Source organism: Protopterus annectens, chromosome 5.part0 (assembly GCF_019279795.1).
Source record: "Protopterus annectens isolate FY-2018-M chromosome 5.part0, PAN1.0, whole genome shotgun sequence".
NCBI lineage: Eukaryota > Metazoa > Chordata > Ceratodontiformes > Protopteridae > Protopterus > Protopterus annectens.
In genome coordinates this window covers 1,872,723,821-1,872,749,200 of record NC_056735.1, presented here as the reverse complement: position 1 = coordinate 1,872,749,200, position 25,380 = coordinate 1,872,723,821, and the positions used below count along the sequence as shown (strand labels likewise).

Here is a 25,380-nt window from a genome sequence, read left to right as displayed (position 1 = left end):
GGTTACACCAAAAGGATGTTATTTAACATTGTAACACCCATCATTAACCTCAAGCGACCATACTCAGGGAACCGATTAGGAAGTAAAACAAAGAATTTAGGGGACATTTCACTGACCACCTTCCTAAAAATAAATGTTTCATGGCTGTTACCAACACTACAGACTTTCAGGGCATTCAAAGAGCTATTTTAAATAACTGATATTACAAGACAACAGGCAGTTAAGGGAGGTATTAAAAGAATGCCCAGGCATCACCCCAAAAATGCTAGGAGCATCAGGGATTTTTTAGAAAATAAACATACTCGCCCCACAGCTGGCCCAACAGGAAACTTTAAATTTGCCTGGCCCTGACTGTAGATTCTGCCCAACCATGAGTGGCTCCAACCAGTTTACCCGTCTCTTCACTGGCAATCTATATTTGGGTAAGATAACAGGGAACTGTGAAAGTGAAGCCATAGCATATATAGCACAATGCAGAGGCTGCCAAGCTTTTTCTATAGGCAAAATGATCAATAAACTGAAAAGGAGGATCAGATAATGTATTTCCAAGGTAAGATCTGGAATCACAAGGAACCTGATCAGTAGACAACTACAGAGATCCTCTGACCATATTGGCTTGTGTTTTCTTATCTGCTGGCCTCAAAGCTACAGAGATGACAGGGAACTGTGAAAGTGAAGCCGTATTATACAAAGCACAATGCAGAGGCTGCCAAGCTTGCTGTATAAGCAAAATGATCATTGAAACTGAAAAGGAGGATAGGACAACATATGTCTAAGATAAGATCTGGAACCACAAGGAATCTGCACACTAAATACCTACAGAAATTCCCTGACCATGTTGGCTTGTGTTTTCTTATAGTGGACAACCTCCATTTTGACCATCTTGGAGGAAATAAAAATAATGTGCCTGAGAAAAAAGAACTCTCTTGGCAAATTCGACTCAATGCTGACATAGTCCCTGGCCTCAACTCTAGTTGTTCGATCCACACCATCTTGGCCTTAAGAAAACTTAACCACAAAAACTATTACTAAAGTTCTAAACCCTTTAGCTGATCATCAAGAGCTTTTTAAGTTCTTTTGAATTACTACTGGTGACAGACTGTAATTTGACTACCCACCCACAACCATTCCCCCAGGAGATTCTCCAAACAGTATTCGAGATCATCTGCGCCCAGCCCATTTCTAAGGATTTTACTCATGAACACCCTGATCATACAGAGATTGGTCACTTAGCAGGAGAAATACCCCAGTGCCAACAAATTGGGAAGTTGGTTTGTTCATGCAAGACATCCAGCAAAACAATCCTCAAAGACTGGAGAACAAAAAGTGCAACACGATGGACAGGAGTACTATGGACAAGATCACTACAGTGACCTAAGTAGGCTTGTGATGGACCAATCTCTTTTGCTTATTTCTTTGTCACCTTTATAGACAACATCAACCTGTAGTTTTAATGGAATGTTCTTTTTATTTTTATTTTTTGTGATGGTTTCATTTGAATGATTATCCTCCACTTATCCTTGATTATTTCTTCTGTTTTCACACTGTGGAATTTTCAAGTATAAAACTAGACATGGACTGAGTGAATAGTTCCTGTGGTTTGTAGTTATTTTTTCTCCAGGGTTTGTTAGTAGTATATTTCCATAATGATTCTTCATACTTCTCATTTGAGACAGTTTGCTTTTTAGGGATGGATATGAAGAAGATTATTCAAAAGTGCCAGGATGAAACAGATTTTTTAACTATAGGATAGATTGTAAACTTAAGTTTCAGGCATCAACTATATATGTTAATTTTATGCCACTTATGAAGGTTTAGAGGGGTTTGTAACCATGCCTGGTATAGTAGCTCACTCCTGATTGGTCATAACTATGTAATGTGCAAATAAAAGGAATAGACTTCCTGACCAGTCAAAAATATTTGAATTTTCTGGCACTGAGAGACCACCATTCCTGGCACACTCCCAAACCCATTGTTAACAAGTATGTATAAGTTGAATGTTTGCATGTTTTATTTGAATGTAACGAAGTGCCCATCCATCTCCACAATAAAAGATTTTTAACTTTGACTGAAAGTTTAAGACATTCTTTGCTAAACATTGCTCTAACTTGGATATTTAACTAGTGGTACCCCCCCCCTTTTTTTAACATCCTTCTGCAGGTAGTTTACTTGCCTTCACTATCCCCATGGTGAGGGAGACTGGACACTGAGGTTACAGGGCTACAACCTTAAGTCCTTCACTGGACTAGATTGTATTTTGTTAAGTATTGGGTATATTGGCCCCATGCCAGCTTTTCCCACTACCCATAATTTTGCTATGTCGTCACAGTTCCTCAGATCTATTCATCACCTGCTCAACTCTGATGGTGTCAGATTTCAGGGAGTCCATGACCTGAGAGGCTGGCATTGAGGTGGGGTCATGTTCAACTCTGAGACTGCTGGATCCATTCCTTCCTGTTGGCACCTCGGCATTAGATAGCTTGGTCCTGGTGTCCTCTTCAGAGCTGAGGCACATCTTGTGATGGTCTTTTGTCCGAATCTTCAGATCCAATGAGAATTCCTTCAGGACCAGCCTCTGCATCAGCCTTTGAGGCATTTGAGCAGGGTCCCTGTTTGTCTAGAGAAGAAGTATCCCACCCTTGCTCAGATCTGTCCTGATCCTCTCTGGCACCTGTAGCTTCTTCTTCATGTCATTCTGTCCCTTAGGGACAGCCTGCTCCAGCAGGCTTCTATTGAACTTCTGACTCTTCCCCAGATTGCCCCCCCATGAAAGAGGACAGAAATCAGTCATGCAAAAGGAGTCCTTTAGACTCCCCTCAATTTCAATGAAGGGGAAGAGCCCCCAATTCCCCCTGGAAGATGTCTCATTTGGGGACATCCTGTAATTACTTTGGCAAAGGGGGCTGGTTTAATGATGCCCATTCCCAAAAGGAGTTGGTATTCTTGAAGGGTCTTGAAGCTGGATCATCTACTTCTTGGGAGGTTATAACCTGAAGGATGAAATGATTGACCTGGTATACCAGCAAGCATGGAAGAAGCCAAAAAAGGTGAAGTCCATACCCTGCAAGCCCAACAAGATTTTGGTTTCAGCAAGAGATAGGCCTCACTGGAGTAAAGGGCCTGCAGTAGATGGCATCATGGTGGTGGTAGCCTTGAAGAAAGAGCATTAGGAAGAGAGGTCATTTGCTTATCCTCCAAACAAGGACTTATGAACCCTGTACAGATTTGGAAAGCAAACTTGGACATCAGCAATGTTTGTGTCATGTGCACTGAATTATCTTGCACACTTGACAAGGTTTCAGAGGGACTCGACCAAACAGCTTTCCAAGTGTCTCTCAGATACCTTGACAACAGAGTCCTATAAAATGGTGGATTTGCAGTTAGCAGCCTTACAGTGCATCATGAACATGTCTATGCACCTTTTGTCCAATGCAGCAGAATGGCATATCTTGAGCTGTAGGCACTGGCATTGCCATACACAGACATGTCTGGATGCATCCATGCGATTTTGTAGAGTATTATAAGATGTCCATTTTGAATGCCCTCTTCAAGGTTAAAGACACACATACCAGGAGTGAACAGGACTGCAAAATACTGCCTGCCACTGCTATCCATTTCTCCAACCCCCCCCAAATAGCATTTTCTTAGAACAAAAAGAGTGGAAACAGATGTCACTCTAGAGGCAGACTTGGTCCACAAAACCATGGGTTTCGAGGCCATTCCCTGACAAAGCCTTCCAGCAGTCTTGCAATGTTGCACTGTTGAGGTAGTCTGGAGTGCTTATCTCTGCATCCTCATGCCTGGTCAGCCATCACTCCCAATTCATGGTTGATGGGAGCAATAACCAGAGAATGTGCCATCTTGTTTCTTTACCCACCAAGAAATGTCACGCAGAAACCTTCCAGATATCCCTCCCACACAGAGGAAGGAAACAGTACAGGAAATCATTCAAGACGTTCCACCAGGCTAGCAAAGGTCTGTAGTATACTCAAGATTCTTTTTGATTCCAAAGAAAAATGGAGACCTGAAGTGTGTTCTGGACTTCAGTCACTTAAACCAGTTTGTGAAGCAGGCAACTTTTTGGATGGTCATGGTTCAGTCCATTTTACATCCTCTGAGGAAGAACAACTAGATGTGCTCGGTGGACCTACTACTACTACATGAAAATATAGAGGCAGTCCAGAAGGTTCCTTTGTTTTCAGCTGGGAGATAGTCACTTTCAATTCAGAGCTCCCCTTTGGATTCATCACAACCCACAGGGTCTTTGCCACATGCATAGCAGTGCAAGTAGCATCACATCTCAGACTGCAGGGGCTCTGAATGTTCCTATATCTAGACAACTGACTAATAACCAATGCCACAAGGGATCTGCTAATTCTAGCCGAGGTATTGCTTGCTTTAATTATTCTGTTGCCTAGGAAACATGATCAGCATGAAGAAGTCCAAACTGAAACCAGTTCAGACCACAGAGTTCATATGATGCCACCTGACATCACCTCACTGATAGACAAACATCTGGAATCAAGGTTAGCAGCACTCTGCCCGCAAGCTTCCCTGGTTATTTCTCAACAAACTCCTACTGTGAGATCTACACTACATCTTCTGGGCTCTGTGGCAGCATCCATCAACCTTGTTCCTTAAATAAGAGTCCACATAAGGGTGTTATGGTGGACTCTGTCAGTACAGTGGTTCATCCTGCACAACCCTGTGTATTTTTCAGTCAGAATCACATGGATCTACAGGCAGCATATTCAGTAGTAGCAAAATTCTCCTATAGTCACTTTAGGTTCTCATTTGTTTCTCCCCCCTCCCCCAGAGGGCACAGTGACCACAGACACTTCTTTTCTGGGGTTGGTGTATTTTGAGGGAAAGACTGTCCAAGGCACGTGGTCAGCGACAGGTGCCAAACTTCAGATAAGTGTTCTGCAGATGAGGGCAGTCCTATAAGCATTGCAGGCCCTTCAGGACTCCCTCTCCATGTCCAGACAGGCAATATGTCACTGGTCTGATACATCAGCACATATGGAGGAACTTGTTCATACCCTTTATGTTAGGAAGCCATGTGGGTTTGGCAGTGGGTGATGTCTTCCCAGCAGTTTCTGATTGCAGTGCATACACTGGAGAGATCCAGTGTATTAGCAGACAAGTTGACTAGGTCTTTCAATCAGATGGTGACTTCCATGCTTTTCAGCCTCTGGGACCACCCTTGCTGAGATTGTTTTGCAACCGCAGGCAACACCAAATAGAGCCTTTACTGTTATCTTTCAGCTCACATCATAATTACATTTCTGTAGAAAGCAGCCTGGTGCAAGGTGAAAGTGATTCTCATTGCTCCCTTTTGGTCTAGATAGATGTGGCTCCCCTTCCTGGCTTCATCTTGTGTATCTGGCCCCCAGCCCCCTTGTGCTGGACCTTCATCCAGATTTGATTACTCACCCATCTGACAAGCCTCACCAGAACATAAAATCCCTGAAGTTGACTGCTCGGTTTCTCCATGTTCAGTGATGGTCAGAATTCCTTGCTTTTGTCCAGTGTGAGTCACATCTTGTCATCATTTCCAAAACCTTCACCAGGAAAGTTTATAAATGCAGGTGGAAAAGATTTCCCATCCTGGCCCCTGCCATGATCTGGAAACTTGTTTTTTAACCCTTTTGCCATTGATTCCAGATTTTCTTGCAGATCTTTGTCAGGCAGGAACTAGATATTCCACCATGAAAGCTCAGTTGTCAGCTGTCTTGAATATTCATGTCATTGAAGGCCAGATGTCTACTGCTTCCTTAAAAGTAACTTAGGCTTTTTTATGGGGTAGGTTTCTCCTGCGGCCTTCTCTAAGGGATCCTGTTCCACTTTGGTACATTACTATTTTACAAAGTAAAATGAGAACAGTCAAAGGATAAAGTGCCTCAATGATACAAGAAGCATAAATTTCAAAAGAACTCGAGGCAACACCATCCAAAGCGAAGGAGACAGTTTATTTCACCAAGCAGAACATAAAATGTACATTTTATGATGCCCTTCAAGGATGCATCTGCAGTCATAACATATGGGTTGTCCTGCCTCAGGCAGCCCTCGGTCGGCCGGATTCCAAAGTCTGGGTCTGGCCTTGGCTGATGTCGCACTTCACCCGACGTCATAGCTCCTGGGGTATAAAGGCATCAGCCGACGCCATTTTCCTCAGTCTTTCTTGCCGCGCGGTGCCCGAAGCAGAAGCTGTTTGCAAGTGCCGGTCGGTCAGATCCAGAGATTTCAGCTACCGAAGACTTCTAAAAAAGCTAGGTACCCCGTTGGGGACTCTTTCTTGCCTCAGCCGATGTCAGAAAAAGTAAATAATTGTTTAACTTGTGGGAAACAAATACCTCATAAGGATTTCCACTCTTACTGCCTTCCTTGCTTAGGCCCAGACCACGACGTATCAGCTTGTTTAGCCTGTGCTTCCTTCAACCGACGGACACTTAGACGTCGGTCGGAGTTTGCAGAAGAGTTTTTTGGTCCCGCTTTTGCATATAAAATGCCGTCGGAGACTCCGACTACTCATTTAGCTAAAAAACGCAAGGAAAAGGACCGACACTCTTGGCCCGCGGTTTCGGCTGAAACCACGGTTAGGCCTACCGCGAGTGTCTCGGTTTCGGCTGAAACCGAGTCCTCGGTTCTTCCTTCGGCCGCAAACATGCCTCCAACAACTGAGGCCACAGAGGCCCCGGCTGAGTCGGCTACAGAAATTCCAACCGAAGAAGCAGGCACACAAGAATTGTCCGACACCATTCCGTTGGACATTTCTACTCCTGCACGTGGGGCAGCTAGACCCCCTGCTTCTATGTCTATTAAGGCCTTCTCCAGGGCTAAAGCAGCTAAACTTTCCAAGGCCTTACCTACAAAAGCTCACCCTCACAGACCTTCCTCAAGCTCTCAGATTCTCAGCCTTGCTGAGGATCTTATTTCTTTGATCAGCGGAACCCAACCTCACCCAGACAGGGCCTCACAACCCCCTCCTCAAAAAAGGCCTAGGACTGAACCCCCTGAACCTCTTTCCTCTGACTATTCCTCGGATGGATCAGATTTATCAGACCATCAGGAAGGACCATACTCACCTTATGAGGATTCGGATGCAGAAGACTCCATTCCTTCTGCCTCCCCCCTCCAGAAGAATTTTCATTTGGGGAAACTCTACATTCAATGAGGGAACATTTCCAATGGCAGGGTCAGGATTTTTCTGATTCTAGGAAAAGGCTAAGGACTTTTTTACACTTACCACGGCATAGGCCTTTAGCCATACCACCTGTACTATCAGTTGTTGATGATGCATACAATGATGCCAGTTCAGCCCCTGATTCTCTTCCCTCGGCCCCTGCCAAACCTGACAGATATTACAGGGTCCCGGATTCTCACTTCCACTTGTACAAGGCCTACGCTGCAGACCCAGAAACCATTTCTCAGGGCCCCAAGGGGGTTGCAGCTGCCTCTGCCAAAAACCCCCCTACCCTCTGAAAGAGAATCAAGAGCATTAGAGAGATGGGGTAAAAAAGTTTATACATCTGCTACTCTTTCTGCCAGGGCTTTAAACTGTCAATTTCACATGATATAGTACCAGGAATTTTTGTTAGATCAGCTGAATAAAAAGCTTTCCTCTCCTGAACCTTTAGACCATAAGTCCCTTCAGGAGTTGGTACACAATTCTCAGCAGGTCAGTAATCATTTTTTAAAATGTGGCTATGATGCACTGGAGGCTTCATTTAGATCAGCTATGACTGGAGCAGTGATCCGAAGGCATGCCTGGCTAAAAGAGCAATCCTTGCCAGACCATGTTAAGTCTAAACTCCTAGATGCCCCTATGGAGAAACAAAGTTTATTTGGCTCCCCTGCACAGGAGGTACTAAAGAAAGTGGAAGAAAAAGCAAAATCTGTGCAAACAGTCAAGGATTTTCTGCAGGTCCAACCTCCGAGGTTCAGCAGAAATTGGCCTTCAAAGAATTGGTCCTTTCCAGACACCTCCCGAGCACAAAGAGGCAGAAATAGACGCCCAAGAGGCAGAAGTCAATCAAGGGGTGCCTACAGGGGCCGTCAGTGGCAACCTGACAACCAGAGGAGTGCCTCCACAGCTGCGACTGCAACCACTTCCACAGGACAGACACACTGACTTGGCTCTGATTCCGCCTACCAGGGAACAATTGGAAGCACCCTTGGGCGGAAAGTTAGCTTTATTTTCAAAAAACTGACATTGCATTACAGGAGACAAATGGACTTTGCAAACAATAGACAAAGGCTACAGGTTTCACTTCCACACTTTACCAAAAAAGAGAGGAATGCCAAACCTTCCACCAAACCAGAAGTCAGAGGCTCTAAAACAAGTCATCAACTTACTAAGGATGAGAGCAATAGAAAAGGTACCATCTATGGAACAAGGCCAAGGATTTTACTCCAGACTATTCCTTGTACCAAGAAAAGAAACTCAGTGGAGGCCTATTCTCGACTTGTCCGCACTGAACACATATCTCATTGTACCAAAATTCAAGATGCTGACCCTACAGCAACTTCTTCCCATGTTGGGCAAGGAGTCTTGGCTGGTGACTCTAGATCTCAAGGAGGCATACCTGCACATCCCTATATGACCAGGTTGCAGAAGACACCTCAGATTTCTTGCAGGATCAGAGCATTATCAATTCTCAGCATTGCCCTTTGGCTTATCTACTGCACCCAGAGTATTCACGAAATGCCTGGCATCAGTAATTGCACATTGCAGGCTTCAGGGAATTCAAATCTACCCATACCTGGACGACTGCCTAATACAAGCAGACAACAAGACAAAAATAATAAAGGATTTGGCCTATGTCACACAACTGCTGCAAGCCTTGGGATACACAGTAAACATACAGAAGTCAAGACTAGTGCCATCCCAAAGGATAACATTTTTGGGTGCAGAACTGGACACAATAACTCAGATGGCTTTTCTCACAGAAGAAAAACAAAAACAACTTCCAGTCTGCTTCACAGCATTGACAAGACAAACTCAGCTTACTGCAAGGAAAGTCCTGCAGGCCCTGGGTTACATGGCATCCTGCATAATCTTGATCCCACATGCCAGACTGCATATGAGAAAATTACAATGGTACCTAAGAAATGTATGGTCTCAACACAGACACAGTCTAGAAACCATGATACCAATCATTCCATGCCTGAAAAAGGAATTCCTGTGGTGGGCTCAGGCCTGCCAGACCAACAGAGGGTTGCCTTTCCACAAACCACAACCAAAGCAGACCATCACCACGGACGCCTCAGACCTAGGCTGGGGCGCACACATGGAAGACAAGTGTATCCAAGGCCTATGGTCCCAAGACCAGCTGAATCTACACATAAATCTAAAGGAGATGCTGGCAGTGAAGCATGCAATACAGGCATTCAAATCATTCCTCCAGCAAGGACACCTGCTGATAAGGACGGACAATACCACAGTCATGTGGTACATCAACAAACAGGGAGGCACGCATTCCTACCCTTTATGCCGGATGGCAATGGAACTGTGGAACCTAGGCCTGAATCTCAATATTCAACTGCAGGCCAGATTCGTACCAGGAAAAGAGAATTCACTAGCAGACAGCTTAAGCAGGACTACCACGGATGCTCACGAATGGATGCTGCATCCAGATATCTTCAAAACCATAACAAAGAAATGGGGAATGCCAGAAATAGACCTGTTCGCCTCCCCACTCAACCACCAACTGAAGAAATTCTGCTCAAGAGAATACCACCCACTTGCCTGGAGGGTGGACTCCCTTTATTTCAGCTGGAAGGCCCTGACAGTTTATGCCTTTCCATCTCTCCCATTGATGTACAAAGTTCTACTGAAGATCAGGGAGGAACAGCCAAAGGTAATTCTGATAGCTCCAGACTGACCAAGGCAACATTGGTACCCGCTACTGAGAAGCATGTCTCGGACGAATCCATGGCCTCTACCTCTATGGCCTTTACTTCTAACACAGAACAACTACAAGACCCTGCATCCAAACGCTGCAGCTAACTGCCTGGAAAATTGCATAAAACAAAACCAACCTGTTTTATCTCAGAGGGTCAAGGACATTATCCTGGAGGCTCGCAGACCCTCCACAAGGAAAACATACTCAGCCAAATGGAAGAGATTCCTCATTTGGAGTGCATCAAAGGGAACAGATGTCATGCTTGCAAACCTAGCACACATCCTAGAATACTTAGCAGAGCTGTTCCACAATGGCCTGTCCTATTCTTCCATTAAGATTCATGCTTCAGCAATTTCAGCAGAGTACAACATGGATCCTCCTATCTTCTCTCAACCTCTCCTCAGACAATTTCTAAGAGGGATCAAAAATGTAAAACCTCCAAGGAAACCACCTCTACCTGCATGGGATCTCAATTTTGTGCTGGAAAAATTAACACTTCCCCCTTTTGAACCAGCTGCATCAGCAGACTTACAGTTCTTATCTTGGAAAACTGCCTTCCTTCTAGCAATCACTTCAGCAAGAAGGGTATCCGAGTTACAGGCATTAATGGCAGTACAGCCTTTCCTTATCTTTCACCAGGATAGAGTGTCTCTGAGAACCAATCCTACTTTCATGCCAAAGGTGGTATCCAGGGTATCCTTGAACCAAGCTATTCATTTACCTACGTTCTTCCCTAACCCACAGAACAGGGGGGAAAAGCTACTACACACCTTGGATGTACATAGACAACTGCGCTACTATCTGGACAGAACTAAGACCAGCAGAAAAACTGACCAGCTTCTGGTAGCATATGCAACAGGAGTGCAAGGAAAAGCAATTTCCAATCAGACAATTTCAAAATGGATAGGAAATTGCATTCGATTCTGTTACTCTTCATGGAAAGACAACTCCTGAAAATATCAGGCCTCACTCCACAAGGGCTACAGCCACCACTACAGCTTTCCTACGAGGAGTGGCTACCAAAGACATTTTAGAAGATGCTACTTGGAGCTCCGTGCATACATTTGCCAAGCATTACAATCTTCCTTTATACTCCGGATCCCGAGCAGGCTTTGCAACTGCAGTTTTACAAGGGATCTTAACTACACCATCTTTATCTTAGTGCCTCCTCCCCCAGTTTGGCTATGGTATTCTACCCATATGTTATGACTGCAGATGCATCCTTGAAGGACATAGTACAGATGTTCTTCATCTCACATTGCTGCAGTCATAACCTGTGGGTAGTCCGCTGTCCTCGGTCGGCCCGAATACCAAAGTATTAGGCTGGCGTCGGTCATGGGCGCTCAGATCTGACGTCAGTGCGTCCCGGTATTAAAGCGCATGACCGACGTCATATCCTCAGTCTTTTTTGCCGCATGGTCCGAAGCAGAAGCAGCGTTTGCAAGTGCCATTCGGCGTTCTGAAATTTTCGTATTTCGAGTTTCAGACCGAAACCAAGTTGGGCTAAGTACCCCGCTGGGGAATATTTTTGTTTTTTCTTGCCTCAATTAATTCCGGATGTCAGAAAAAGTGAATAATTGTATTTCTTGTGGGAAACAAATACCGCATAGGGATTACCACTCTCTTTGTATTCCTTGTTTGGGGCCTGAGCACGACGTAGTCGGGTGTCGCTTTTGTGCTAGGTTTAATAAGCGCACCATTAAACGTAGGTTAGATTGCGCTAGGCTTGTCTTTGAGAAGCGGTGTAATTACAATATGCCGTCGGATCCTCCGATGCCCGCTTCTGCTAAGAAGCGCAAGGATAAGTCGTTATGGTCCAAGCAGGATGAGTCGTCCGTTCCGGACGCCGGTTCTTTAGAAACTACGCTGGAATCTGTAGATCCAGCCGAGGTTTCAGCTGAGTCTCAGGGGGAGACATTAATTTTGCAAGATGTGGCCTCACAGGAGTCAGGTCAGGCTGAAGGGGCCTCTCAGGTTGCTGTACTCCCTTCTTTGCCTAAGGTGGTTAGGCCTTCTCCTTCAGTCTCTAAGGTACCTTCTAAGGGCAGGCCTGGTTTGCCCTCCTCAGGTGTCAGTCCTAGTTCTGCAGGCTCTGTGCCTAAGAAACACATGCTTAAAATGGCAGAAGATTTAATTTCCTTAATCAGGGGTTCTATGCCCCCTCCAGATAAGAGGCCTAGGGTGGAGCCAGAAGTGGAAAGTTTGGAACAGGCTTCAGATTACTCAGAGTCTTCGGCTGAAGACACTCAGAATTTTCCTCCTTATTCAGATTCGGACGCAGAGGATTCCAGTCCTTCTGCTTCTCCTCCAGAGGATTTTTCCTTCTCAGAAACCTTGCATTCTATGAGGGAGCATTTTAAATGGGAAGGTCAGGATTTCTCGGATTCGAAAGAGGCTTAGGGAATTTTTGTTTTGCCTCAACATCGGCCCTTAGCTATACCTCCTGTTTTGGATGTTGTTCAGGATGTTTTCTCTGAGGCTTCCCTTAATCCAGACTCTTTGCCTCCTGCCAGTTAAACCTGATAGGTATTACAGGGTGCCTGAGGCTCATAAATATCTGTATAAGAGCCCAAGGGCTGACCCAGAAACTATTAGTCAGGGACCTAAGGGTGTCAGGGCTTCTGTTGTAAAGAATCCAGTTCCTATGGATAAAGAATCTAGAGCTTTGGATAGGTGGGGTAAAAAGTGTACACCTCTTCCACTCTAGCAATGAGGGCTTTGAATTGCCAGTTTCATATGTTAAAGTACCAGAATTTTCTCCTTACTCAATTAAAATCTAAGGTAGATGCTTTAGCAGAGGGCATAGAGTGTAAGGAATTACAGGAGTTGGTTCATGCCTCTGATCAGGTGGGTAAGCATTCCTTGCAGTGTGGTTTCGATGCTTTACAGGCTTCTTCCAGGGTGGCTGCCACTGGATCAGTTATTCGCAGGCACGCCTGGCTTAAGGATCAGAGTTTGTCAGAGCATGTTAAAGCTAGAATTTTGGATGCTCCTTTACAGTCTGAAGTTTTGTTTGGTCCTCCTGTGGAGTCTGTCTTAAAGAAAATGGAAGACAAGGCTAAGTCTATGCAGACTGTTAAAGATTTTTGCAGGTGCAGCCCTAAGTTTAGCAGAAATTGGCCTACTAAGGGATGGGCTTACCCTTCTTCTGATTTACAGTCTAGGGGCAGATCTAGGCGTGGTAGGGGCAGAGCTCAGGGTTCTTTCAGGCCTAGAACGTGGAGTTCCCCTGCACCATCTACAAGTGAGGGCAGGGGCCAGTCCTTTCGTAAACAGGCCCAAAGACCTGCATCTTCAGCTGCCAGATCCCTCCTGTCTGGCAGCTCCTTTGGGAGGAAAGTTAGCACTTTTCAAGCAAAACTGGCTTTTAGTCACCCAGGACAAATGGGTACTGGACATTATAAACCGAGGCTACAAGTTTTATTTCCACACATTGCCTCCTTTCAAAGGCATGCCAGACGTTCCTCCTCAGCAAAGAGTAGAGGCTCACAAACAGATTTCTTTACTTCTTCAAATGGGGCTATACAGCAGGTCCCTATGTCAGAAGTGGGCCTAGGATTTTATTCTCGCCTGTTTCTTGTACCAAAGAAAGGAAACACTTGGAGACCAATTTTGGATTTATCTATCCTCAACACATACCTGGACATCCCAAAATTCAAAATGTTGACGTTGCAACAACTTCTGCCTCTGTTGGGCAAAGACCACTGGATGGTAACTCTGGATCTCAAAGAGGCTTATCTTCATGTTTCTATCAGACCCAGTTGCAGGAGATTCCTGCGTTTTCTGGCTGGGACTTTACATTATCAGTTCTCTGCATTGCCCTTTGGCTTATCTACTGCGCCCACGGTGTTCACAAAGGTTCTGGCCCCGGTGATAGCCTTCTTAAGGTTAAGAGGAATACAAATTTATCCTTATTTGGACGATTGCCTGATTCTTGCTCAAGACGAAAACAAGCTTCTTCACCATCTACAGTATGTTATGGCAGTGTTAAGGTGCCTAGGGTATTCTGTGAATGAAACAAAGTCCAGTCTAGTACCCTCTCAAGAAATGTGCTTTCTGGGTGTGAGACTGAATACAGCTTCCCAAATGGCTTTTTTGACCCCGGACAAGCAAAGAAAGCTTACACTTTACTTCCAGCAATTGTCTCTACGGTCCAGGCTGACTGCAAGGACAGTCCTTCAAGCCTTGGGGTTCATGGCATCTTGTATTCTGGTGCTTCCCAATGCCAAACTGCATATGAGGAAGCTACAATGGTATCTCAAAAATGTATGGACACAACACTGCCACGATCTGGACACTGTCATTCAAATAATACCTTGCATTCAAAAGGAATTTTTGTGGTGGGCTCAGGAATGTCACCTAAACAAGGGACTCTCTGTGACCCGACCAGAGGCGAGTCAGATCTTAATGACAGATGCCTCGGACAAGGCTTGGGGAGCACACCTCGATGGAAAGTGGGTTCAAGACATGTGGCCTGCCAGACTTCAACATTTACATATCAACTTGAAGGAGATGTTAGCAGTCCAATTTGCATTGATGGCTTTCAAGGATTTACTTCACCCGGGACAAGTGTTGATTCAAACAGACAACACAACTGTCATGTGGTACATCAACAAGCAAGGGGGAACCCATTCGTACACTCTTTGCAGACAAGCTATGATTCTGTGGGAGACTGCTCTCAGTATGCACCTCACTCTTCAGGCAAGGTTTCTGCCAGGAGCACAGAACTCCTTAGCAGATGTTTTGAGCAGACAGATGGTGGATCCCCACGAGTGGAAGTTGGATCCTCATGTATTTCGACAGTTGACAGTGATATGGGGGACTCCAGACATAGATCTGTTCGCTTCTCCACTAAATTTCCAGTTGCCAAAGTTTTGCACATAGATGTTTCATCCCACAGCTTGGAAAGTGGATGCTCTATCATTCAGTTGGAGCAATCTTCACGTCTATGCCTTTCCTCCTCTGCCTCTCCTTCCCAAGGTGCTCTTGAAGGTCAGACAAGACATGCCCTCCATGATTCTAATAGCTCCAGATTGGCCTCGACAGCACTGGTACCCTCTGCTGAGGAGTTTAGTACAGGAGCCTCCTTGGCCTTTGCCTTCAATTCCACACCTTTTGTCCCAGGCGGGCAATCATTTCCTCAATGTCAGGATTCAGTCCCTGCATCTAACAGCCTGGCATATTCTGTTCTAGAACCTGGAGGGTCGAAGCTTCCTCAACAAGTTTTGAATGTTATTTTGGAGGCCAGAAGGCCTAGTACAAGGAAAGTTTATGCTGATAAATGGAGGAGATTTTTTATTTGGAGCACAGCAAAGAGTTTTGATGTTTCCAGGCCTAATTTGAGTGTTTCTCTTCAATATCTTACAGAATTATTAGACAAAGGTTTGTCTTTCTCCTCTGTAAAAGTTCAAGCTGCAGCCATTTCTGCTCACTATGACTGTGACCCACCATTATTCTCTCGTCCTTTGTTTAAACAATTCCTTAGAGGGGCAAAGAACATAAGACCCCCACGTAGAGCTCCTACTCCTTCCTGGGATCTCAATTTTGTGTTGGAAAAACTTACTTTACCTCCTTTTGAACCTGCAGCTACGTCTGAGTTAAAGTTCTTGTCTTGGAAGACTGCTTTTTTGTTGGCCATTACGTCTGCTAGAAGGGTTTCTGAATTACAGGCTCTAATGGCAGTTGAGCCCTTCCTGATTTTTCATAAGGATAGGGTATCCCTACGTACTAACCCTACTTTTATGCCTAAAGTGGTTTCAAATGTGGCCCTGAACCAATCTATTCATTTGCCTACTTTTTATGCTGATCCCCAAAATAAAGGGGAGAAAATTTTGCACACTTTGGATATTCACAGGCAGTTGCGTTATTATTTGAGCAGGACTAAAAGTTTCAGACAGTCTCAACAGTTATTTGTTTCTTTTGCTTTGAGCTCTCAGGGGAAACCTATTTCTAAACAAACTATTTCTAAGTGGATTGGTCATTGTATTGCCTTTTGTTATTCTCATCATGGTAAGGAGATTCCGGCTGGAATCAGACCTCATTCCACTAGGGCTACTGCCACTTCTACTGCTTTTTTGAGGGGAGTAGCTACCAAAGATATTTTGGAAGCAGCTACTTGGAGTTCAGTGCACACTTTTTCTAAACATTACCATGTCCCTCTTTATTCCAAATCTAGGGCTGGGTTTGCCACTGCAGTCTTGCAGGGCTTATTAGCAGCCCCCAATGCTTTATGATTTGGCCAACCTCCCTTTACTTTTGCTTTGGGATTCTACCCACAGGTTATGACTGCAGCAATGTGAGATGAAGAACATAGTACAGTTTTGTACCTACCATAAATGTAGATGTTCGAAGATCCACATTGCTGCAGTCTAATTTACCCTCCCTCCTTCCCCTCTGTAGTTTGGAGTGTTTGTTTGTTTAGGTTGTAGATATTGTTTGTACATGGGTTTTGGAGGTTTTTCTATTTTAGGCTGTGGCCTTTCTTTTGGGCCTTCTGACATCTGGGGCAAGAAAAGACTGAGGATATGACGTCGGTCATGCGCTTTAATACCGGGACGCACTGACGTCAGATCTGAGCGCCCATGACCGACGCCAGCCTAATACTTTGGTATTCGGGCTGACCGAGGACAGCGGACTACCCACAGGTTATGACTGCAGCAATGTGGATCTTCGAACATCTACATTTATGGTAGGTACAAAACTGTACTTTTTGTACCTACCATAAATGTAGATGTCCGATAGGTATGTATCTGCAGTTAGGATTACCCACCCTCCTTCCCATCTGTGGTATTCCTAGGGTGCTTATCCCTCTTTCAGCTAGCTGGGGGAATCTATTATGGTGTATTTGTTTGTATGTATTTATGTATATATGTGTTGGTTGCTACTGTTTGGAATTTTCAACATTTATCCAAATTTAGCCTTCCTAGAGGGCACCTGGCATCTGGGGCAAGAAACACTGAGGAAAATGGCATCGGCTGATGCCTTTATACCCCAGGAGCTATGACGTCGGGTGAAGTGCGACATCAGCCGAGGCCAGACCCAGACTTTGGAATCCGGCCGACCGAGGGCTGCCTGAGGCAGGACAACCCATATGTTATGACTGCAGATGCATACCTATCGGACATCTACATTTATGGTAGGTGCAAAACTGTACTTTCTGTTTGGTGAAATAAATGGTCTCCTTCACTTTGGATGGTGTTGCCTCTTGAGTTCTTTTGAACATTACTATTTTACTCCAGGTTTAAAAAAAAACTTTTGAACCTTTAGCTACTACAGAATCTTAATTATTTTCCTAGAAAACTCTTTTCTTGGTGGCAATAACTTTGGCAATGAGAATTTCATGCAAACCACCATAGCTGGTCTTTTGCAAAGACAGAGTTTTTTCTGAATGAATCCTGGCTTCCTTCCCAGAGTTGCTTCTGAGTCTGTCTTTAATAAGGTTACTAGTCTCCTGGTGTTCTCCTCAGCTTCTCATACAAGGGTTAATATCAATAACATTTGATAGGTGTTCATCGTCAAATAAATTTCTCTTTAGATTGTACCAAAGACTTCAGAAAATATGGCAAACTTTTTCTGTCCTTTTCTAAAGCTAAACTAAGAACCATTGTCTCCAAAGTGACACTGTCCAACTGGTTGTCTGATAGAATTGACTTTCTCTGTAGAGCCAAGGGACTGTCACTGCCTAACAATCCTAAGGCGTATCCAATTAGGGCACCAGCACTTCTACAGCTTTTTTCTCTAGAGTCCCTACTGATGATATCTGTGCTGTGGCTACTTGGTGTACAGTGCACATATTTATTATTATAAGCTGGACCTGCAGTCTAAATGTAGGACTTTGTCTCCACCATGATCCAGAACATCCTTCCAGAGTCCTCCCAGTGTTGTAGTAGCTGAGGACTATTTCCCAGTAGTTCAAATGGGTTTAAAATACAACATTGGATACAAAAGTTACATCCTTACCATAGTGCTAGATCCATGTTTTCTTCTGTCTGTCTTGACCTGCCCTGTCTCGCGCCTTCTTTTTGAGAAAGGTGATCTGATAAAGTACATTCGGTGGACGAAAGCACTTATCATAAATAAAAGCTGAATTATTCTGGTGCCAAAGCCTGCTCAAGTTTATTTCTTCAAAACGTTTGTAGAAGAGGGATTAACATCTGAGTTTTGGACCGTTTATTACTGTTGCATATAATTTGAAGTTTGAGTTTTTGCTTTTCATTTTTCTCAGACTACAAGGAAGTGTAGGCAGTATGCTATTTCCACACTGGTGACAGCTATGTCCTTGCATGTCTGCTGTAGTCAGTATTAGTTATAACAGATGTATTCTTAGTACATCTGTTGTTATATGAGAAGACCCTCCCAAATGGGTCATGAATACTATCTCCCTTTGAGATTTCAGCTTTGGCTGTTGGAGCAACTTGTAAGTAATGTACAGTAAGTATATGTGTGTATATTACTTGTAAGCAATGTCGGAGACAAATCTGATTGTTTCTTGATTTACCTCAAAGTACTTACTGGTGGCTTGGAGTAAGCCACTTGGCTCTGAAGACAAACACACTTATGTTTCTGGACTTTAGCATCATGTGAATCTCTGCACAGGGTGTGCTTCCTTGAGCATGGGATCTTCCAGAAAAATGACTGAATTCTGATTCACAGAATGGGTAAACCCAGCTAAGAACCTATCATGCAGGGTTTTAGCATGGTGCTTTTGTCGATCAGATGGTATGGTAAGAATGTTTCTGTTATTTCCATTGAGAAGAAAGGGAAACAGACATTCCTTTCTGAGGTCACTGCAGTAGAGATTATTGATTTTTAATGTTGTAAGATCTTAGAGTTAACTGTACTATAAAGTGGTGGGTTTGTTGGAAGGTTATAGTCCCTTATGCCAGAGGAGTAGTCTTACCTGCCCACATTAATATTTAAGTTTTTTAAATCCTTTGGTATTATATATGAAATGGCAAATTGCTATGTAAGTGGTTAAAATATTATATATCTAAGAAGTGGTATTCCTTAAAAGATATGTGTTGATCAGAACTTACTGACATAATATTTAAATACCATAACACTTTTAAAACCTCCCTTTCTTTTGTTTCCAAATCACGCATTTCACCAGAAGTGTGGAATACAATCCTAAACATGCTAATTTAAGCTATACCAGCTGCTTTCTTTTCTTTTTTACTAACAAATATATATATTCATTTTCAACTTAATTTCTAGTAGTGCATTATATTATCCAATTTTTCTATGTGAGAGTATTTTGCATTAACTTTTCATTTTTCAGCTGTGTCTTTAGGGACCATTTGTAAATAGATATTGTAAATAGTTTGAGGTCACTCAAAATGCTATTACTATTTTATCATTCAGCTATGTTCTTCAACAGTTATTCTGTTTTAATGCATAATCTGTTAGAAAATTTCAGTCAAATTGTTGTAAAAATGTTTCATTTTTTTTCTAGTGCTTTCTGATTGTCAGAATTAACCTGTACAGAATTAGGTGGCTGACAGGAACGTCTCATGTGGTAGTATTGTATGGAATAGGATTTTGATATTTACCAGTTAAAAGGGCATCCCCAGGGGTTTGTATTGGGACCCTCACTGTTTATAGTTTTTTTTTCAATTATTTCACAGGATAAACACTGTTGGCTTAGTAAATATGCCAACTACTGTAAAGTAGGATTTCTTATTTCTAATGAAAATTATATTTTCATATTAATAGATACAAATAAGAAGTAGGAATTTGGGCTGACTGTAGATCTTAAGTAACAACAAAAATTTATGTTACATATTTTGGGAAACGTAGAGTTATAAAATCAATTTCCTTGTCTTCACTGATATTTAAAAAAAAGTTGAAATATTCAAAAATTGTGGACCAGATTCCAAAAGAGTTGCTCTTAGTGTAAGTTTGCACCGATTCTGAATTGTTGTCAGTGTAAGTGACTTACTTTGGTGGCCTATCTACAGACAGACTTATACTGGGGCCAGATTCCAAAAGACCTGCTTTCAGTGCAAGTAGTCACTTACACTGGGAGCATGTCTTTTGAAAATGGGTCCTTTGTCATTTTAATTTATGGAAACCTTTCTTTTGGAAAACATGCAGACTAATTACATTGTCAAGCTATGAACCAACTAGGGCTTATGATTAAAATTATCTACCAGATGTATTAAATATCTGACACATTTGTACAAGGCTTATATATGGCCATGTCCGGTTCGATTCTCAGCTAGAGCGTCTTCTGCGTGAAGACATGCGTGAATGGGCGTACCTTCATTGAAGGTTGTGCCTCAGGCCTGGCAAGCCGGCACGTAAAAATCAACTGCCAATCATTAGCGGACCGGAGTTCCGCTGTGGCGACCCCTAACCGGGAAAAGCCAAAAGACACAAACAAACAAAATAATCTTTTTTGTCTTTATAATGTGGGGCATTTTGAAAAGCATGGAATCCGTGCAAAGGAGGTTTACTAGCATAACTAGGCAAAGTAGTATAACCCTTATGTATCGTTATATGAAAGGAAAGTGTGAATGATATCAGTCTAGTTGTATACTCAAATCAAATATGTGAAATTACAGCTGAAGTCCTTTAGTGCAAGACTAAGACAAACATTTATAACTTTAAGAATACCTGAATTGTGGAATAAGCTTCCTGAATGGATTAGGCCATCAAGTACTGTAGTTATATTTAAACACAATCTTTATAACTGCATTGGTGACCTGGCATTTGGTCCTGAATTGAGGAGGTCAGTGTTCCTGTTGTGTGTGATCTGAGTGCTGTAACTGAACTTGTGTACGTATGAACTTAATGATTGTTGAGCAAATGTGCTTTGAGGCAGTTGTCTTGTATCCCGGTGTGTTTAGTCTCTTACTAGTCAAACATATGAGATTCTGTCGTCTGTAGAGAGCTTCGAAGAATTAAAAACAGTGCCATAATTCAGAAATATATATGGTAGATTTTGGTAGATATACAGCATCTCTAGCTAGATAGCTGAAGCTGAATGGATAGATGGATAGACATATAGATATAATCCAGAAGTACATGCATGCAGGCATATGAAGATACATACGTATACACAGAGAAAGAGCGCCCTATGTTAAGCATTTTGGAGAATTAGGTATGATAATTAGAATCTAGAATAAATTATCAGAATCTGCAGTTTTTGCTTTTTTCCTCTTCATATTAGATCAACAGTCAGTTCTGTCTTCTCATGCCTCCTCCCTAGCATTGCTTGCATGCATCCCATATATTCTTCCAGTCACCAGACCAGTATTTTGGTATTCAGTTTGTCTACAGGAAGGGTGTTTCATTTACAAGCTGTTTTTTCTTTAAATATATTTCCTCATATTGTCTCTGAGCTGTAACCCCTCATCTCAGATTTATCTCTATTTCCAGTGCTTATTCTGAGATATGGCAATTAGCAGAGATAATTAATGCTCTGATCTGTTACTGACTTGCATCCTGTAATCCAGGGTGTATTCCTTCCACCTTCATTTTCGCACTGGATGACTCTAAGCAAGTCAGTTAACCATACAGTGCTCCAGGGTTGGCTTTGAAGAGAGTCACTTGTGTCCAGTGTGCTTACCCTGTTAACAAAAGAATAAAAAAGTGCCCTCTCAGATTTTCTTAAAGTATATGAAAAGTTGTTGTATGCTATTCCCTACTGTTTTGGTGATATACGCATTAATAACATTTTCCCTTGTCTCTCTTTTTCTTACCATGTTATTTCTAATGTGTATTTTTTATCATTTGATGTGTCCTTCGTTGGAGGTACACATGTTGCATAACTGTCAGGATTGGCTTGTAGGCTATTGGCTACTAGGCTACATTATTTGAATGCTTCTATAGGTATGGGCAGGGACACCAATCTTCAATTTTTCCAGGAAAACTACCAGTAAATCTCACTTTTAGATACATACATACATACAAAGATGCACTAGAAAGTTAAAACAAAATCATGGTGATGACCAGAAATTACATTTGCAAATCCTCCAGTCATTCACCTAAACTCTGGCACTTCTCTACCTCACCTAAAAGAAATCTCCTATTTCCCCATTTTCAGAGCACAACTCGAAAAAACTGTATTAAAAAATCTGACTGCAAGTGCTTTTCCACTGGACACATCACCTAATTTTCCCTCACCTACATGACTTCTGCTTCTACCAACTGTCCTCACCTTGTTGCTTACCTCTCATATTTACTACTAAAATTCTTTTTTTCCTCCTTTGTTAATAATGTTTGCTCATTGTTTCAATTGCTTGTTGGACTCTATACCTTCTCTGACTAGTCTGTGTTTGTGAATTAGTCCTGTTTTATTTTTTTGTAAATTTCTTCAACCATGCTATGCCTACAAATACTCTGTTGTAATCAGTGTACTACCCTGGTAAACAAACAAACAAAACAAGTGGTTATAATTCCAGGAGTTTATCTAATGAAAATGGAATTTAATTTATTTTTGTATTTTTATATGTGTTTTGAGAACCATAAGTCACTGTCCCTATAAATAGATCACCACTACACAGTATCTTTCCCAGTTCTCTCACAAACTGCACGTGTAAAGCCCTGCTTACATGCATTAAACACTGCCTTATTCTTTAGTCATCCTTTGCTGCAGTCCTCATCTGCTGTTATTTTCTGTTTTTATTACTCAGAATTATCCTTTATATGTCTTTTTTCCATCTGCATCGAATTCTTTTGACATAATGTAACTAACTGTTTTACTCTGGCATTTAATAAATATAGTTATTGCTAATGAAGGGCAAATAAGACTTTTTCCTACAATGCACTGGTGCTTTCTTTTGTAACTAGTTTTGTTGTCATCTAACAGCTCTTAAATAGATTGATATGGATGGCTAAATAGTTCAGCCCTGGGCACTGACTGTGTTAATTACTGACTGCCAGGATTAATGATTACCCTTTATGTGATCATTATTGTTTAATTAAACAGGATCCAAAACATAAAGTCACAATAGTTTAAATCCTTCCATGCCCATCACTTGACCAGTGTTATGTTCCTTTACACAAGAACAGCACTGAAATTATGTAATTACTTGAAAGTCTTGTATTATGTTGCATTGTACAATAGTACACAACATTTATTTATACTAACCACTGATAACCCTTCATTTAAACCTTGAATTTGTGGTTGTTTATGAAGGTGAGGTGCAGATTTGTTGCCTGTATTACTTCCTTCATTATGTGTGATGTTGACTTTTACTTCTAGTAACATGCCTTATTTTATCTTATTGTCAGTTAAAGAAGCACAGATTTTAGGAGAGAATAGATCATAATTATATATTCTTACTCTATTTATTTTACTGTAGGTGATGCTGCCGACACTCTCATTGTAACAACCTGCAATCCTGTCACCATGTACTTCATGGCTGTGCCAGGAAACAGTATATACGTCATGGATCTGTATGATGTTTTCCCTCGGACAGTCGGTGGTATTTGGCAACCGCTAGTCACTGTGGCACCTCTTGGAGGTCCTCTCAGTGGTCAGGTGATCTTGCATGAAGAGCAGGTATTAAAATGTTTATATTTTTAAATAGCTTTAAGACTGAATGAAAAAAACAGGAGTCAGAAACAATTTATCTGAATTACTAAGCACAGAATAAACTAATACAGAATTACTACATGGAATACATGTCGCAGTAATATAACAGATCACTTGATAAATGGAGTTCAAGCTGCAAGCCATCAGAGGTTGAAATTATATTGGTTGATAGCAGATACAACAGTTGCCTAATTGTACACAGCTGTGATTCTCCATCCCACAGATATGTCTTCTCTCTTAGGTGTCTGACCTAAAAATATGTCAAATTAGAGATAACCCTTCTTGCTCTTTCTCACAATATTTTTATTGTCAGCTTGTATACATTGTCTTACTCAGAAACCTGGATTTACTTTCTTCACAGATGTAATTATATTTCCAGAATAAGATTTTTTAGACATTTATATATCTGACATTGTATTCTTCTTCCAGTGTTGCTCCTGAGGAAAAATGCTGAATTCACTGATGGAGACTGTATTTTTTCTGCTGCAAGGGGTCTACTATCTTTACCTCTGACAAATTTTTGCATGAAGTATAATTCCATTGAGAATTAATGAAGCTATATTTTTTCACAAAACAGGTGTGTCCTGTACAACAGTTGCCAGTTTCTTTGGTTTCCCAGACAAGCAAATCCCAAGCAGAATTAGTCACAATATGTCAGATATAAGCTTATAATCTCTAGCAGCAAATAAGCTTGTTAAGTACCTCAACATTACTGTTGCTGTCCAGGTCTCTTGCCATGGATATCATAAGCAGTTTTGTCACTTATTTCACTAAACAGCTTATCATTGTCTTAGTGGTCGACTGTGGCCTCAGTAATGGTCAGTGGTATGTGATGGCTGCCCATAGAATAAATGATTTCTGCCTTAGAAGTCCTTGTTTTCCAGTCACAGGCTGAGCTGTAAATCCACAACATTATATTACTTTGTCAGATGTAAAAAGTGCTTGGCAGTTAGTGCAGAGGGCTAAAGTTCTATGCTGTTAATGAGTTGCTTCCTTGCCTGGGGTACAGGGTTTGATCCTTTCCACCTTCAACTGCCTAGTGTATGACTCTGAGTAAGTCACTTAGTGCTTCCAAGTCACCCCTTAAAGAGTCACTTTGTCAAGTTAACAAAAAGGTAAAAAAAAAAAAGAATCATCAACTTCATGTTATTCAGATCCTTGGTCATCTAACCAGTGAAGTAATACAGTATTTCAGTACATGAAAAGACAGCCCTTTGATGTATACATTTTATGACATCATGGTCAATGCTGACTTCTACTTGGACCATTTGCTGCTGAAAGAAGGAGAGGATAACAGAGCATGAAGATGAGATGATTTGTACTTTCCAGCAGATACATCCTGTCAGCTTATATGAATGGCTTGTGATGGGATGCTCCACTGTCTTCACTATAAAAGGTGGATATTTATCTATACACTGCCATATATTTAGCAGAAATATTCACAATCACAAAATTTATAGAGCAAAAGTAATATCCCCCTTTCTACAGTTCAGTATGAAAACATTCCAGTACTTTACACTTTATGAATTGTAAGGAAGGTGCCGATGCCCCACCTGTACTCTCAAGTAGTCATTTTTTATTAACAAACAAAAGAAATACTGTTGTTTTTAAAATTAAAATAAATCTTGAACCAAACAAAAAAAAAAGAAAGAAAGATTAAACATGTACACTTGACATAGTTTATATTTTCTAACTTATTTAAGATATCACAGTTAAACTGCATCATGAGCTCACATACATTAATAAAAAAAGTAAACAAGCCAAAATAACAGTTTCCATTATTGTTGTCAAGTGCTATACATGTGGGCTTCCTACTGAAATGTTGGCACTGAAAATGCTGAGTGCCAAAAAGATGAAAAAAATTAAAGACCGAATCCCTGAAGCAAATCTCGAAAATCACTCTTCTTCTCAAAAACCTTGTTTTGCGGGTGG

At 42.0% G+C, this 25,380-nt stretch overlaps 1 protein-coding gene across 1 annotated transcript in view; it reads left to right on the top strand.

Moving 5' to 3' along the window:
- The window catches only part of VWA8 (von Willebrand factor A domain containing 8), a 3,458,065-nt gene that overhangs the window by 1,868,420 nt on the left and 1,564,265 nt on the right, over window positions 1–25,380 (top strand). The window contains exon 29 of the mRNA XM_044071701.1: window positions 23,216–23,415. Coding sequence (XP_043927636.1) covers window positions 23,216–23,415 — 200 coding nt within the window. The remainder of the gene's footprint in view (window positions 1–23,215; window positions 23,416–25,380) is intronic.